The 18,570-nt window shown below is 40.2% G+C and overlaps 1 protein-coding gene across 1 annotated transcript in view; it reads right to left on the bottom strand.

Moving 5' to 3' along the window:
• The window catches only part of WDFY3 (WD repeat and FYVE domain containing 3), a 301,877-nt gene that overhangs the window by 210,814 nt on the left and 72,493 nt on the right, over positions 1–18,570 (bottom strand). The window contains exons 3-4 of the mRNA XM_049790238.1: positions 15,598–15,808; positions 7,825–7,948 (exon numbers count right to left, since the gene is read on the bottom strand). Coding sequence (XP_049646195.1) covers positions 7,825–7,948; positions 15,598–15,777 — 304 coding nt within the window. The 5' untranslated portion in view covers positions 15,778–15,808. The remainder of the gene's footprint in view (positions 1–7,824; positions 7,949–15,597; positions 15,809–18,570) is intronic.

Here is an 18,570-nt window from a genome sequence, read left to right on the forward strand (position 1 = left end):
CATTAAAATGGGAAAATACTATACATACAGGCAAGTTCTTATCTAAAAGAGATAGGAACACACAAATCTTGTAATGCAATGGGACCTTACACCCTGAACATTGTCATAATGACATGGCTCAGGCCTCAGAAGAACGGGCATTGTCCATTCACCCCTGAACCAGGATGGCATCTACGAAACAATCACAGTTGTCTATATCACCTGGGAGCAATCCTCTACCATAGAGGACCCTATCGCTGCCCTGGCATTGACCTACTCCAAAGAGAGGTCTCTTAACACCGAGAAGACATAAGAACAACAACCTGTTTTCAGGGCAGGACTATCCACATTGATCTCTAATTGTGAGATGAAACTAGAAGACGCTCCATATCATCCTGACTTCCATGTAGGATATGCACAGAATCCAGGATCTTTAACCACAGAAACCTGACACTAACAACAGCAACTGTGCAGGAAAAAAAAAGTTTATTGGCACTATAGGCAATGACTTGGGTTGGACAACCTAGTATGCCCAGAGCCTAGAGTTGGTCTTATGCTAGAAAATTTCAAGGGTAAGGTCTCCTTATATCTAGACCAAGATTTTTCCTTTCCATGTCTTCCACATTTGCTGTGCCTATGCAAACAACAATTGCCACTCTAACACTGTTTTTACTGTATTTCATTAACTCTTATCCTAAAAATAAAAAAGAAGAAAAGCTTATTAATCCTTCTGCTAGGCCTTTAATGAGTTAACTGGTGATTCAACAATTTTCAAAAATATACTTGCTACTGAACCTTTTCTTTCTCTTCAACTCATTAGTTTCTCTATTTTTAATAATAAATTTGCCTTTGTTCTTCCTGAAACAAATGTATTATGACCAATTGTCTCAACTATGTATTATATTTTCTTTAGATAAATTTAAAAAAAAAGATTATCAACAAAAAATACAAGTACTTTGGCAGGAAAGATAGTAGTGGGGTTAAGACACTCGCATTGATTGCAGCCGTCTCTGGTTCAATTCCGAGCAATGTATGGTCACCGGAACATGGCCAGGAGAGACTCCCAAGCACACAACCCAGTCGTCAACGAACACAGCCAAGCTCCAAATCCAATGCTACACTGTCTGTCCTCTCAAAAAAATGAAAAGGTCTGACTAAAGTTCACAAGAGCAAGACACCCCTTCCTACCCTCCTACTCCATTCATAATACTATCATTCTCAGCAGAAACATAGCACCTGAGGGGGCTGGGGAATAGGACCTAGGGAAGTAGTCAACAAGGAAGTGGAGGTGGTGGTGCAAAAATATGGTAACATTTTATGTATGGAACCATCTTAGCAACAGTACTGGAGGAGGAGTATAGGCAAGAGGAAGAGGAGGCAAAAACAAAAATATTTATCATAGAAATAATGACAGACTGATGGGTAGGGGGCAAATATGTGTCAAAATAGGTACTGGTGGAGGGAAGCAGATCAGGGTTGGAACCTGAATTGTTAAAACCCAATCATGAGTAACTTTGTCATTTATTCCTGTTTTGTCTTTGAGTTCGCTTTCAACTCCCTAGAGTTCTTCAGTTTTGCTAAGTATCCCTTTATGGAGTGTTATTTCATTTGCCACATTATATTTTAATTTTTAAAAATGTTTCCCCTTTTATTGGATTCTAGGTTTTTGTTTTGCCTTCGACCCTCTTCTATTATTTGCGTAACAAATAATAGAAGAGGGTCGAAGGCAAAACAAAAACATAATATAGGAACACAAAATTAGAAAATAAGGGACTGGTACTAAATCTTTTACAGCAAGTAGGGTAGTTGCTATGCATGCAACAAAGCTATATTAGATCCCTGATGCTGCATATTGTCCCGAGTCCTGCCAGGTGTGATCTCAGAGCACAGATCCAGCAGTAACTCAAGAGCACCTCTGAGTATAGTCTCAAAACTAAAAAAGAAATAAACCATTTTAGTTATATATCTAAAAAGAAAGAGAAAAGAAGGGGGAGGATACTGACATACAAGTAAGTCAGGAAACTTTCCTAAAGTTAAAATATATGAATTTCCTATTTAAAAGATTTAATGAGGGGACTGCAGAGATAGTACAGCCGATAGGGTGCTTGCCTTGCACCTTGCCAACCAGGGTGTGGTCTTTGGCATCCCATATGTTCCTTGCAGTTTGCCATGATTGATCAAGACCTAAGCACATTTGGGGATGGTCCTCTCCACATACATAAAAAAAAAAATCCCTACATCCTCTTTTAGGAAGCTTCTGGAAAAAGTTAATTCAACATAATCAGGATATTAATTTGAGAAAAAAAGGAGGATATGAGATTCTGAAACAGGCTCTATTCCAAAGAAAGTAAAAGGAACCCTAGCAATTGTCAATACAAAAATGGTAGCTATCAGGGACAGAGTGATAGCACAGCAGGTAGGACACTTGCTTCCATGTCGCAGATCCAGGTTTGATTCCCAGCATTCCATATGGTTCCCCAAACCTACCAGGACTCAGCCCTGACTGAGGCCATAAATAAGCCCTGAGCACTGCAAGGCATGGCTCCAAAACAAAGAAACCAAAAGCAACAATAATAACAACAACAAAAAACAACTATGGGGGCATTTGCCTTGCATGCAGAAGGACGAAACCTGGCATCCTATATGGTCCCCTGAGCCTGCCAGGAGCGATTTCTGAGCATAGAGCCAGGAGTAACTCCTGAGTGCTGCGGAATGTGACCCAAAAACAAAACAAAACAAACAAAACAAAAAACTATACACTTGCTTTAGCAAGCAACTATTATAGCTCAAAGAAAAAGACAAAAGAGTTTTGGAATAGGTCTCTATTTGCAGTAAGATGGAAATTGTAACATATCTTTAGTCATACTGAAAGGAAATCCAGAAAAACAAAAATGGCAAAAAAAATTTTAGTGAGAATATTAAAAAATTAAGAGAATATGCAGTGATAAACTATGACGGAGAGGAGTATTCAAGAAAAATCATCACAGCATACAATACAGTTCTTTGAGAAAAGTGCTTTCAGTCAAAATAACAACTACTGATTTAAGCATAAACAATATTGAAGGGATATACGAAGATGAATATAAAAGAGTAAAAGTCTTATTTTCTATTGTCGAGTCAGAATAAAGTAGCTAAACTCGAGCACATATTCTGAAAAGTGATGCCTTTCATGTTTAAAAACAAGGATAGGGCCGGAGCGATAGCACAGTGGCAGGGTATTTGCCTTGCACGTGGCAACCAAGGATCCAGGTTCGATTCCCATTATCCCATAGGGTTCCCCAACCCTGCCAGGAGCAATTTCTGAGCACAGAGCCAGGCATAACCCTGATCACTGCTGGGTGTGGCCCAAAAGCCAAACAAACAAAAACAAAACAAGGACAAATTAGGGATCAGAGCAATAGCACAGTGGTAGGGCATTTGTCTTGCATGCAGATGACCCAGGGCAGATCTGAGTTTAATCCCTGGCATCTCATATGGTCCCTCGAGCCTGCAAGAAGCGATTTCTTAGTGCAGCCAGGAGTAACCCTGAGCGCTGCTGAGTGTGGCCCCCAAACAAAACAAAACAAAACAAAATAAATTTTAATAAAAACAAGGATAAATCAGGATAAGAAAAAAAAGGAAAAAATTTGGGTTTTTGTTTTGTTTTGTTTTGTTTTTTGGTCGAGCTGTATCATTAGATAAAGCTCTCCAAAAACTAGCCAAGTTCCAGGGTACTGGCTTCTGTTTGGTTTTAAGCCACAGCTGACAGTGCTCTGGAATTACTGTATGTTCAGAAATCACTCTTGACAATGCTTGCGGGACCATATGTAGTACTAAATCATGGATTGCTGTTTTGTTTTTTGTTCAGAGCTGGCCATACTTGGTGATGCTCAGAGTACCATAAGAGATGCCAAAAATCAAACCTGGTTTAGATGTATAGAACACAAGCATACTACCTGCTACTGTACTATTATTTCAACTCGTAAGATGCTATTCTTAAAAAACCTTTAAAATTGTCTGTGACCCTCAAACTCGGGTTACAATATAATTTAATAAATGTTAAGTGTACAGGGGCCAGAGCAAGAGTACAGCAAATAGAACACTTGCCTTGTACATGGCCAACCAGGTTCAATCTCTAGCATCTTATCTGGACCCCTGAATCACCAGGCGTGATTACTGAGTTCAGAACCAGGGGTAACCCTTGAGCATTGTTAGGTGTGGCCAAAAAATAATATATTTTCAAGAAGATTCTATTACCTTTTTACCTTTTCTAGCAGAATTTACTACCTTTTCTCATAGAATTATTGCTATCTGATTTGGTTGGATATTGCTATTTGATATTTGAATAATTTGTTACAATGCAAAAATAAGTAGTTTTCCCAGACATTATAAAATAAACTTATATCATAGATTACTCAGTCTAATGCTTCAATAAAAAAGCTATAATATGGAGGCGAGGGGGAAAAAAAAAGTTATAATATTACTAAATATCCAAGCCAAAATCAAAAACAATAGAATCAGGAAACCTAAACTTTTTTTTTTATTTAAACAACTTTATTACATAGAACTGTTACAAAAGCAGGCCAGGGGGCAAAGGGCGGTGGTATAGGATGCACTCTGGGATCATTGGGGAAGGAAGGTTGACACTGGTGGTAGGAATGGCCCTGATTCACTGTATATTTAAAATTTAACTATGAAGAACTTTGTAGATCACAATGGTTTCAATTAAAAAAAAATAAAAATAAAGAAAAGTTATAGTTCCGGGGGCTGGAGAGAGCACAACAGACAGGGTGTTTGCCTTGCAAACTGACTTGGGGTCAATCCCTGGCATCTCATATGTTCCCCAATGTACCATAATGAATAATTCCTGAGCACAGAGTCAGGAAAATACACTGAGCATCAACAGGTGTGTCAGATAAATAAATAAATAAATAAATAAATAAATAAATAAGGAAAGATATGATTCAAACATCAATAAGGCGAAATAAACAAATTGCTAATTATAACAATTAAAATCAAGATAAATAACTGATGAAAAGGGATAATACTTTAAGACTTAAAATTATGTACTAATCAAAGCCAGGAAGTGGCAGAGTGGTAGAACATTTACCTTGCATGAGTGAGGGTCTGCAGTGATGTTACCAACAACGCACACTCACACACAGGATTACCTTTAATCCCTCTAGGACCTAATCATAAAAAATATTCAGGAAGCATTTATAAACTGCCTACAAAAGACAAAACACTGTTGTAATTCTGTAGGTTTTATGAAAACACTGTTTATGACCCATAGGAAGCTAGACACACACACTTCTTTTGGTTGAGAGGATCAAGGAATAGGCCAGTGGCCTGAGATGAAGGTCAGTATTGGATGAACACTTTGCAGACAGGTGACTCTGAATGTGAATCTTGGTAGCACAAAACCAAAACAAACTAAAACTCACACAAACTTCTCCCTCCTTCCTTTGTCAGCTAGTCATGAAAATGGGGAGGAAGAAAGTATGAGAGTGAGAATGAGAGAGGAAAGAAAATTCTAGGAAGGAGATGAGAGGGAAGGGGGTACAAAGAGATGGAAAGAAGGGGAAGGGTAGGGGCCGGAGCGGTGGTGCAAGCAGTAAGGCATCTATCTGCCTTGCCCGCACTAGCCTAGGACAAACCTCGGTTCAATCCCCTGGCACCCCATATGGTCCCCCGAGCCAGGAGCAATTTCTGAGCACATAGCCAGTTGTAACCCCTGAGCGTCACCGGGTGTGGCCCAAAAACCAAAAAAAAAACAAAAAAACAAAAAAACAACAACAAACAAACAAACGAAAAAAAAACAAACCCAAAAAAGAGGAAGAGTAAATAGAGGATGGAAAGGATATAGAAAAAGGAAAAGGGAAATAAAGGAAAGAAAAAAATCATTCCAGGATCACTATATAGATTCAGACATTTAGATAGGGAAGGATTGCCAGTCCTGGATGAAGCGTTGTAATTAAATGGCATAAGTAAGAGTACAGATATTTTTGGAACCATGGGCAGCTGGCTTTATGGAAATAAGCAACTTTAAAAGGGTAGCCTAAAAAAGTTACATTGGTCAGATTACAAATTTTTGCCTTAATGTCACAGGAAAAATTACATTTTGTTCAAGGGAAAAGATAGAACTGTTGTAAGTCAAGAGGTGGTGGGACAGCAGGTTGGACACATGACTTGCATAAAGCCAACCTGGGTTTGGTCCCCAGCACCCTGTAAGGTCCTCTGAGCAATGCTAGGAAAGATTCCCTGAGAGCAGGTCAGGAGCAAGCCCTGAGTGGGGAAAGGGGATGAAGGAGGAGGTTCAAGGTATAAGTAATAAGTGTCTTGGGCCCCTCTGTGGTGGAGAGTTGAGTTATCAATATATATATTTAAATTTTGAGACTCCACAGCACTGTAAGCATGAGATTCAAACTACATAATTAAACCTGAAAATCCTTCAATTAGTCAGAACAAGGGGGAGGGTGAAGCAATTGGTGGTCAGAGGTGGAGAGATGGGGATAAGGGATGGTGGGACTAGAGAAGGGAAATAAAGTCATATGCTGAAGCATTAATATAAACAAAGTAAAAAATTAAAGACATATGGAATTGATAGTGCTGGTTTAGGGAGAGCAGCTGGAGTAAATCTACTGACTGTCCCTCAACAATGGCAACAAATAGCAGCCATCCTAGGGCATAAGGGTAGAGTAGGGAGCAGCTTGAGAAAAATGGGGGGCTGAAGCCTCGGTAGTGCTGCCTGCTTGGGAAATGGTCTTTTGCAGGGCACAGTCATGTCTACCCTCATGCTCCAAAGAGATATGTATGTGCCTCTAGAAAGCTCCTAGGCATTGTGGCCAGGGTTCACCATATGTGATGCAGAGCAAGGAGCCTGTGAACGAGTCTTTGTACTGGCCAAGTTCAAGGTGATCAGAACATCTACAGCTCTTAAAAATATGGTGTGAAGGTTGGCCTAAGACCATCTGCTAAGGCAGATATACTGGCCTGTAGCTGGTTCATAAGCCTCTGAATAGCTTTGGCATGATCAAGATTTATGGAGACCAAGAGACCAAGTGAAGGTCACTGGAGAGGAAGACAATGTGGAAGCCTGGATTGACAAGGTCCTTCAAGTGCCTTTTGCATGCAGGATTTGCCAGTACTGCTAATGGGAACAGTATTTGGGGTCCTGAAAGAAGTTTAAATGGAGGCTTGGCCATCCCTAACAATACCAAACAATCCCATAGTTATGACTCAGGAAATAAGAAATTTACTGCAGAAGCACAATGGAACCACATCAACAGATCAGAACATTACTTATAATTTGTTTCTTAAAGATGATCAAGATGCTTATAAGGAAAGTTCTCTCCATCCATACAGAAAAACACTATTTCTAGACCTGAGAGAACAGATGTCCAAGAAAGCTCAGGTGGCATAGGGCAACTTGCCTACACAAAAACACCTAATAGAGGAGTTAAAAAAAAAAAAAAAAACAAGAAGAGGGGCTGGAGCCACAGTAGTAGGGCGTTTGCCTTGCATGTGGTCAACCTGGATGGACCCAGGTATGATCCCTGGCATCCCATATGGTCCCCCAAGCCTGCCAGGAGCAAGTTCTGAGTGCAGAGCCAGGAGTAACTCCTGAGCACCACCTGGTGTGACCCAAAAACAAAAAATGACAAGGAGGTACAGTTCCAAAAGGGCTCTTGCCCAGAAGAAAGATCAGATAGCACAGAAGGTGAGTTTCCAAGAGTTCAGACATGGGCTGTTGAGAGCTAAAAGAAATCAAACTATGATTTTTTTATGAAGACTTTTCAAAGACAATAATAAACTTTTAGCCAAGGCTAAAGGTACAGGTAGATTGGGGTGGGGAATGTGAAATACCTGTAGATTTGTTTGACGCTCTCCTTCGAATTTCTGTTACCATCAGTCGTGAGACTTGCGTTGTGAACTGCAGAAGGTCAGAAAACTTTTCTGTCATTGTATTTGGTGGAGCATTTCCAAAAACCTGTGAATGAGAAAAACGTTTCAAGCAAGTACTGTCAATGTTTTTCTCTTAGACTGTGAATTTCGAAGTGCAGTATGCATTAAAACTAACTCAGCTCCAAAGAGTACACTTACACTTTTACTTTGAATCTAAGTTATTCATAACATACAACTCTTCCAAGATTACCTCGCCACACTTTCTGATACATAGTAAGTTAATTGTTCAATGATTTAACGAGTGGAATCTAAAACCACTGTCTACAAAACAGGAATCTAACTTACTATTAAATTTCTGGAAGCAAAATGTTTTTCTAAGGAAGAATTTTTTGAACGGGGTTAAAGTGACAGTACAATGGGTAAGCCACGTGCCAGATTCAATTCCCAGCATCCCATATGGTCCCTCTAAAGCACAACTAGGTTTGATTCCTGAGCCAGGGTGACCCCCGGAGTGATCCTGGAATGCAGAGCTACAAGTAAAGCTTGAGTATAGTCAAGTGTGCCCCACTCCCATTAAAAAAACTTAAGATGCCTCTCAGTAATACATGTTTGAACAGCCATACTATTTTTACTAAGAGGTTCTATTAAAAGAAGTGTTTGTAAAACAATTCTATATTTTGCTTGGATAATTATTAGGCCTTTGGTTAAACTGAGATTTAACTATTTTATTATTAGAGTATATGAGTATACACTTAGATATTAAGAATTATTATCAATCATTCCATACCTAAGCATTATTAAAACAACTTCATAGGATAAGCAGTTCATTTATTAAACAGTATGAAGATCTAATTATTTAAGAGCTCAACTTTTCACACAAATCCTGACATGCTTTATGTCAGCGACTCCAGAAATTCTATATGGCTTAGCATCCTCATCTGTCCAGCTGAAATGACCTAAATGAAAATGAAATAATAGCATGGAAGTCTGGGATAAGGGTCAAGTGGAAGATCAAATGATTGGCACGTACTGAAATTTATCTCTAAATTTTATTCCTGGTAATGTCTCTCACCTAAATAATTGTTATGCTATAACAACATTATTATAATATGTATAAAATATGTAACTTTTTTTTTATTTTTTTGGGGAGTCACACCCAGCAGTGCTCAGGGGTTACTCCTGGCTCCACGCTCAGAAATCGCTCCTGGCAGGCTCGGGGGACCATATGGGATGCTGGGATTCGAACCAATGACCTTCTGCATGAAAGGCAAATGCCTTACCTCCATGCTATCTCTCCGGCCCCATATATATTATAATTTTATAATAACAATAATACCAAAAAAACCCAAAAAGATCTTATAGAAAATGTAATAAAAATAGCCACGATCATCATACAATGAGCATTCACAATGTGCCTAGCATTACTCACACGTGCTTCACATGTAATATTTAAAGCTCAAAATCTGACACAGTTAGAAAAATTGGGTTTCAATCAGGCAAAACTGTATGCCTAATTTAATTTCAAATCATGATATTCATTCCTTAGCATTATTTTTTATCTCAGTTAAAGCTATACACGAGCCTGACTACTTGACTGGCACTTGAGAGTTATAGAATGTGTCTTTAATAAGTCACTTTTATATCTACATAAATATATTTGAGAAAGTTTTATGGGGCCTCAACTAAATATTTGTCGGTGGGCTAGGGAGATGGCTGAGAGAGTTGGGATGCATGTTTTCATTCTGGAGCCCGTAGCTCATGGTCCTGAACTCACTGCTCAGCAGAGTGCGACATCCAAATGTTTTGGTATATTCAAGAGAACATGTTAATGCTGTCATCTAATGGCATGTATAGAATGAAATCGTACCCACTGCTATTAAGCTACTCAATAAAAATATGATGGGAGCCAGAGAGATAGAACAATGGGTAGGGCACTTGTCTTTCACACAACCAACCCAGCATGCCATATGGTCCTCCTAAGTACTTCCAGGAGTAATTCCTAAGTACAAAACCAGGAGTAACCCTTAAGCATCACCAGATGTGCCCCAAGTTAATAGACAAAAAGTACGTAAAATATGATTAGTAAAAAGGATGTTGCATGTTTACAAATTTTTCTAAAATTGCAGTTTTGGGTACATCTACACAATGAAATACAATGCAACCATAGGATAAACAAAGTCATGAAGTTTTCCTTTTTGGGATTTTTGGGCCACACCTGGTGACGCACAGGCGTTACTCCAGGCTACGTGCTCAGAAATCACTACTGGCTTGGGGGACCATATGGGACGCCGGGGGATTGAACTGCAGTCTGTCCTAGGCTAGAGCAGGCAAGGCAGATGACTTACTGCTTGCGCCAACGCTCCGGCCCCATGAAGTTTTCTTATACATGGATGGACATGGGGATCCTTAAGTTGAGTGAAATGAATCAGAGGGAGAGGAATAATAATAACAACAAAGAATAATCCCACTTATTTGTGGGCTATAAGAGAAATAAAAGGCAGTATGGTAATAATATCCAGAGACAATAGTGATGAAGGCCAAGAGGACTAGTCAATGTAGAAGGAAGCTTGCCACAAGGAATCGTGAGTACAGTTAGAGTAACACAGGATCCACTATGGCAATGACCATTGGAACTTATCACCCTGGACAAGAACTGGGTGCTAAAAGGAAATAAAGCCATATGCATAGTACTCTTTGATTAATGATAGTACAAACCAGTGTCAAAAAGCGGGGTGGGGGAGGGAATATGCCTGCCCCACAGACAGGAGGGGAGTATGGATGGGAGGGGAACCAGGAACCATTGGTGGCAGGAAAAGTACACTGGTGAAGGATGGTATATATTCAATGACTGAAGCTTAAATATGAACAATTTTGTAACCACGATGCTTAAATAATTTATAAAAAAAAATAACAAAATTGCGGGAATTTTATTGTGTATGTTGGGGGGGGAGTGTTGGATTACACCAGGGAGTGCTGGAGTCTACTCTTAGCTCAGGGGATATCATGCAGTGCTAGAGATTGAATCAATACTCCAACATGCAAAGCATGCCTTGGAGCATTTTGAGTAATTTCACTGGCTCTGTTTTTTGTTTCTTAAATGGTTGAAATATTTAAAATTAGGTTACAGGGATCAGGGCTAATGGCTGAAATGGCAGAGCACTTGCATATGAAAGGCTGCGGGTTCAATCCCAAATAAAATACAATAATGAAGTATAATAACCAATATATGGTAGCTGGTTTGCAGAGGACTAAAGTGCTGTTTAATTTTTACTAAGTTTAAGCCAAGTGTTTTCTTTTTTCCTTGGGCCAAAGAGGGATTATTTTTAAGAACGCTGATTAAATATGATTACCCCATTCTCACCCAGCGCCATGATCTTTCCATCTGAATGAATCAGTGAGAGGCGGGAGAGCAGCAGTCCCTTGGAGGGCAGTGCTAGAAAGATCACAGAAGGCAGCTGAAGAACGCAGCATGAGTCTCAGCCCAGGAAAAGGAAGCCAACACATACTAGAGTTCCACCTGTGTCTCTTAAAGACAAACATCGCACATTAAACCTACTCTACTGCTGTATTTCTAAAACAATTCTGCAGGTGGGGAGAGATGTAAAGAGCTTGAATGTATGTGCTACATGTGAAAGCCCCAGGTTCAATCCCCAGACCCTGTGGTGCCCCCAAGAACCACTGAGAGCAACTTGAGATGCCAGGGCACTGATGGGAATGGCCACAAAAGATTCTGGAGAGAGATGCCCTCGTCTGTTAATATTATAATTTACTTGCCAACTACTATGATCAAACAAAGTATTAAACAGTACAATTCCTTTTTTCTTTTTTTTTCCTTTCTTTACAATGCTGGGGATTAAGCCCAGATTTCAAGCATGAAAAGCGTCTGTTTTGCCACTGAGCCACATCCCAGCCTAAATGACCAGTCATTTCTCACAATTGTGGATGATAGATCCTCTATAATCTTCCTTAGCAATTCATTTAAAGTTATTTCTTCCGACTGAAGAGGATTCAGATTTAAATGGTCAAACATTAAACAAATATGTCTATATATTTCAAAATTTGGTCAATGGTATATTTTATCCTAAAGAAATTCTAGTCAGTGCCTCTGCTCTGAAACTATATGAGCTTGAAAGTCAGCTGGGTTATTTATAGTACAAATGCTTGGTGGCAGCTACAATGCTAAGCACTCACAGGCTCAGGCTCTTTCCCAGAGATCTTGGTACCTGGCTGCAGACATGCAGTGCAAGTTTCATCTACCAAAACAATGACTAAGGATCTGGCCACTTGTACCTTGGGGCCAAGCATCAAATCACAGAAGTATCTGAGCACTTACACTGCGAGGGCCTTGAAGTAGTTCGGGGTTCCATATTACCAATGCCTGACATCTGCCTGTGTTTGTAAAGGTCCATGTGGAGACAAGTAACCTGTGTGGGAACCTGGGCTTTATAGGCAACTGGTACTTCCATCACTACATTTGCCTACTGGATTTCATTGTCTGTGCCTTACTAGATAAAAATTCTTTGGAAGGCAATTTGTTTGCTAGGTGCAGCTAATGGTTGGTCAGGGCTGGGTCAAATGGGTTATCTATCAGATGAAAACGAGCTCTGCTGTTGGTCTGGGATGGGTAAAGCCTGGCTGAAGTACTGGGGGCAATACAGATAATGTCCTGTGTGCTGTCAAGCTTCTGGGTTTCAATCACACATTTTCCAGCTCAGTGAATTTGAAAACAGAGCTTAGTATCTGAAGACATCACATCACTAGCACTTTTTCTTTGCTTCCCTGTATGTTAGAAGATTAAAGTCTATTGTTCAGCCATGGTGGTCCATGCAGCCAGATTTTTCCATAATCTCCCATCCTGTATCTCCACTGTCACAGTCATTTGTAATTCCACCTAAGGTTCCTCTCCAGGAAAAACACCGGAACTACTCTTAGGTTCAAGGAACTACTCTTAGGTTCTGTGGTTAGGAGTTGATCCTGGCAGTGCTTGAGAGAACATGCAATATCGGGGATCCAACCCAGGACTCCTGCAGGCAAAGCATGCATTTAGCCCATTCATTAAATTTTCCTGCTTTTAAGTATCTCTCCCATCTTAACCAACTCCTCCCCCGACACACACACACACTTATTTGTTCTACTTGTTTCTTTAGTTTGGGGCCATACCCAGCTGTGTCCATGGTTTTGTCATCAAGAATCCTTCCCTTGGGGCCGGGCGGTGGCGCTGGAGGTAAGGTGCCTGCCTTGCCTGCGCTAACCTAGGACGGACCGCGGTTCGATCCCCCGGCGTCCCATATGGTCCCCCAAGAAGCCAGGAGCAACTTCTGAGCGCATAGCCAGGAGTAACCCCTGAGCCTCACAGGGTGTGGCCCAAAAACCAAAAAAAAAAAAAAAAAAAAAGAATCCTTCCCTGCAGTGCTAAGGTCAAAAAGTACGGGAATCAAACCTGGGACAGCAACATGCAAGGCAAATGCTCTGCCCACTGTACTATTTCTCTGCACTTTTCTGCAAAGAATTTTATATGGCTCTTTTTTTAGGGATTCCTTCCAGTATCTCTAAAATAATAGGTTTTGGCTTTTTCTTTTAAAATTTAGTCTCTGTACTATGATGATGTTTGAAATGAAAGGGATAGACATAGAATAACCACACTCACTTGTGGGATATCAGAAAAAACAAAAGGTAGTATGGTGATAATACCCATTACGAAGGTCAGAGGTCCAGCCTAGATGAGAAATCTCACCACAAAGAGCAGTGAATGTAGCTAGAGTAGAGAAGAGTCTTACAATGACAATGATAAATGGAACTGATCGTTCTGGACAAGAATTCAGTGCTGAAAGGGGAGAACCTAACAGGCAAGGCACCCCTCCCGTCCATTAACAATAGTGCAAACTAGAGAGGGGTAGAGAGTAGAGAGAGAGAGACAGAGACAGAGAGAGAAGCAATTTGCCTGCCCTAGAATACAATAGGAGTGAAGGGGGTTGGGTGGTTGGGAAACAGGAGACGTTGGTGAAGGTGACTGGAAGGGTCAACTGGTGAAGGATGGGGTACATTGTATGATTTAAACCCAAACAAGGAACACATTTGTAAACCCTAAATAAAGTAATTAAATTTAGCCTTCATAAAATTACAGTTTTTCATGATTGAGTTTCAGGCATACTATGTTCCAACACCAATGATTTTCTGATTATTTCTCCTATGTTCTAATCTCTCTCCAACAGAATCATCTCTTATCCTTCCTCATACTCTTGGTTCACAAGATTAAACTATATCTTATCTCAGCAACTCCAATGTATGGCACAGTGCGTATACCACAGTGTGATCTCTTTGGCACAAAAGTACTGAGTAAGACTGCACAATGACAGTAAATAAGGAATAAGCAAACAAATAATCATGGAATTTATAGGGTCTATCTCTACAATGTTGATGAACTAGCAATTAGTGTATACTAGTAATATATATGTATATATAATGCTATTCAGGAATAATCTGATTATAGCTTTTCTCTCTCCTGCTTTTTTCAATGCCATAAAAATAGAATGATTACAAATTCCTAAAGATTATACCAGTTAACTGCTTTATATTCAATATCTCACTTAATCCTCAATTACCTACAGACATATATTCTACTTCTTTTATAGCCCAGAAAAATGAAGGTCTTACCTTCATTTATAATCTCTAATTCTAATCTTTGGATAGAAAGAACCAAAGAGAACAGTGGAGAACCTACTGAACAGGGATCACCATTTAAAACAAACAAACAATTATTTAAGCACTATGGTTACAAAATAGTTCAGGGCTGAGTTTCAGTCACAAAATGTACACCACCCTTCACCAGTTGCACATTTCCCACCAACAAATCACCTTTCTTGCTCCTTAACTTGGCCGTTAGATTTAGATGCTCCAGGAAGGAAATCTGAAAATCCCCCACTGAGGATACCAACACATCTAAGCCTGAGTAATTTTGCCAACAAAAGCCCACCTTACATTACCACTAAGATAGATACCCCAAGACGTATCCTTTCCAATTAACATTTGGATATTTCACTTTTTCAGTATCGATGTATAGACAATTTCCACCAGTCATGAGATTATTTACTATGGAATAATACCAAGTTCTAAAACGTAAATTATAAAGTTAATAACAATGCAAGAAATGCAAAGATAAATCTAGAAAAGTTGCTACATAAATAAAGTTTCTAAAAATGACAAAATATGAAAAAAACTATATTTCAAAATATTTTCAAAAACAAAATGCAAAAAAAGACAGATTTAATTAGGAATATAAACTAGAAAAAAACTGTTTTCTCAATAAACAGTCTTGATCTCTCTAAACAAATGCAGCCCTTCCTTAGGGCATTTGACAAAATAGTTAAACTTCTTTTTGGTCAGAATTATTTTCTGACAAAATAAAAAGAGGGGTTACATCTGGTAATGCTCCATCTGAAATGAAAACATCCACTGTTTAAGAAAATACACTCCTGGGGCCGGAGAAAAAGCATAGCAGTAAGGCGTTTGCCTCAAATGCATAAGGACAGTGGTTCGAATCCCAGCATCCCATATGGTCCCCCAAGCCTGCCAGGAGCGATTTCTGAACGTAGAGCCAGGAGTAACCCTGAGCGCTGCTGGGTGTGACCCAACACCCCCCCCCCCCCAAAAAAAAGAACAAGAAAATACACTCCTCTTTTCATTCTAATCTTCAGATTCCTGCACTGCCATTGATGCCTGAAGCCTCATACTTACCCTGTTAAACACCGGCAGCATCATATACAGTTTCTCCTCCTGCTCCTTCTGTGTCATGTGCCGAGGAGGATGGCACAGCTCAGTGAAGAGCCGGCGCAGGTGCATAAGGCCCAAAGCATTGTCTTGAGGGCTACACTCCTCCTGCCGCGGACGCCCCATGATCCTTTTAACCATATTCATCTTGGCGGGATGGTGATAAGCACTTCTAATCCTGTAGAAAGAGGGTACAAAGGAGTAGTCAAGATATTGTCATTATCGTCCTCACAAGGTCAAAGGAATGTAAAAGAAAGAGCTTAGGGAAAGTCTGAAAAATAGAAATCTCTATATATTTTTTCTCTCCCATGCTTTTTTTTTTTAGATAGAAGACTACAAAGTGACAGTTATTTTTTATTAATCACTGTAAATGACAAATTTCAATTAGGGACAACACCATGGCTTTGCCACACCCTTATAAGAGTGTATAAAAATATATACACACACATAGGTATATAATGCATAACATTTTATTTTGCTTTTGGGGCCACACCCAGTGATTCTCAGAGGTTACTCCAGGCTATGTGCTCAGAAATTGCTCCTGGCTTTGGGGAATATATGGGATGCCAGGGGGATCAAACCGCGGTCTGTCCTAGGTTAGTGTGTGTGAGGCAAATGCCCTGTCACTTGCGCCACTGCTCTAGCCCCTATAATGCATAACATTAGCTGGGTAAGTAACAAGCAGTTCTAATTCTGTTAGTTCAATTATATTTAATGATATCCTATATATGTACTTTTTTCCAATGTGTGTGTGTTATATTGACTGGGTCTCTTGGATGCAAGGCAAATGGTCTACCCTTGAGCACAACCAATTCCAATTTGTTTAATTTTTATGTTTGTTAGTTTTTTTTTAAGTGCTAAAAATTGAACACATGGCCCCGCACTATATAAGACAAATGAGCACCTGTGGCTTAACTACATCCTCGGCCCCATTATCCTAGTTATGAATCATAAGATGACAGTCCAAATTATCATACAATTAAAACCCTCCTTTTCAAACTGTATTCTGGAGCTTTCTGGTATGTCAGTGGATTGTGGTGAACATTTAAAAACATGTAACATCGGAGTGATAGTGGTAGGGCATGCAACCAATCCAGAAAGGATGGTGGTTCAAATTCCAGCATCCCATATGGTCTCCAGAGCCTGCCATGACTGAGATCTGATCACAGAGGAGTAATCTCTGAGCACCACTGATGTGCACCCCCCCCAAAATAAAGTAGCAGAGCACCTGGGAGATAATACACAGGTAAGGATGCATGCTTAGCATATATCCCACTGCCACTGGATTGGATCCCAAATACTATTGGCCTCAAAAGCATCGGAGTAGTGTCTTGGAGATCCCAGAGTTGCTGGGGTGATGGTGGTAGTCTCAGACAGTGAAGGAACCTTTTATTAGAGCATTTACCTGGTTGGCCAAAGATCAATGGGAGTAGCCCCTAGGTCCTCTGGACATGGCTCAGGAGGCCCCTTTCTAATCCCCCAAAATAAAAAGATATGAAACACCTTAATAGAAAGCTACAATAATGTACATAGTAAAGGTAATTATTTTTCATGACACTTATTTTAGGTAAGGGTATACTTGTTTTTTTTTTTGGTTTTGGTTTTGGTTTTTTGAGTCACACCCAGCAGCGCTCAGCAAGTACTCCTGGATCTATGCTCAAAAATCGATCCTGGCAGGCTCAGGGGACCATATGGGATGCCAGGATTCGAACCACTGTCCTTCTGCATGCAAGGCAAACTCCTTACCTCCATGCTATCTCTCTGGCCCTGTAAGGGTATACTTGTATATAGAATCATGATGTAAAATATGTCTATGGCTAGGGCTGCAGTTATAGCCAGGGGCCAGAGAGATAGCACAGTAGTAGAACATTTGCCTTGCACATGCCTGACCCAGGATGAACTTGGGTTCGATTCCCAGCATCCCACATGATACCCCGAGCCTGCCAGGAGTGATTTCTGAGCACAGAACCAGGAGTAACCTTTGAGCGCTGCCAGGTGTGGTCCAGCAGCAAAAAAGAAAAAAAGAAAAGAAAAAGAAATAACTAACCAACCACTGTATTAGTATAGCTACCAGAATCAATAACACTCAATTTCTGGAAAGCATCATGAACCCTTGCAACCACCACTAACCACATCAGTAACTAGCAAATTTCAGGCCCCAAAACAGGATTTCTTCAGCTGGAGTGATGATATAGTGTAGGGGTGGCGAATAAATTCGACACAAAAAGCCAAAATTTTAAACTGTGAGAGTCAGAGAGCCACACCACGCAGTAACCTGCCAAAACAGACACTCACACAAAAGCATATAATTTTAACAATAATCTATTCAACACATCTTGCATTTTGCCATTTTGAGTGAGGGTCAAAATCCTGCAGTGATGGTGAGGGTGTGCTGCATCCTCCACACTAATAACTAACAGCCAGATGTGACCCAACATGTGACACATGGGTCCCCCACTTGCTGGCCTGTGCATTTGTTTCCGAGGGACGGGAGATGGGATGACACAGCCTGGGGCGAGACTACGCGCTTGGAGATCTCTCCTCAGAGGGCCCTCCTCAGAAGCAGCAGAACAAAATCCAAACTTGGCAAAGAGACACAGTATACAAAATAATGATAAGAGGCAAGGAACCGCATTCATTTTGGCTGGGAGCCGCATAGGGCTGGAGAGCCGTGTGTTCGCCACCCCTGGTACAGTGGGTAGGACACCTACCCAGACAACTAAAGTTCAGTTCTCAGCATTCCATATCAAACTCCAAGAAGAGTCAGGACTGATTTCTAAGCATTGCTGGGTGCTCAGAGTAAACAAATAAATAAGTAAAAGCAAAATAATACATAAAAACAAAAAATAAGTATAATCAATAAACAAATAAGTAAAACAAAACAAACCCACCACCCCACAATTTCTTATAATAAAAGGAACTAGGGGGGGCTATACAGGA

The sequence above is a fragment of the Suncus etruscus genome, chromosome 16 (assembly GCF_024139225.1).
Source record: "Suncus etruscus isolate mSunEtr1 chromosome 16, mSunEtr1.pri.cur, whole genome shotgun sequence".
In the NCBI taxonomy this organism is placed as follows: domain Eukaryota; kingdom Metazoa; phylum Chordata; class Mammalia; order Eulipotyphla; family Soricidae; genus Suncus; species Suncus etruscus.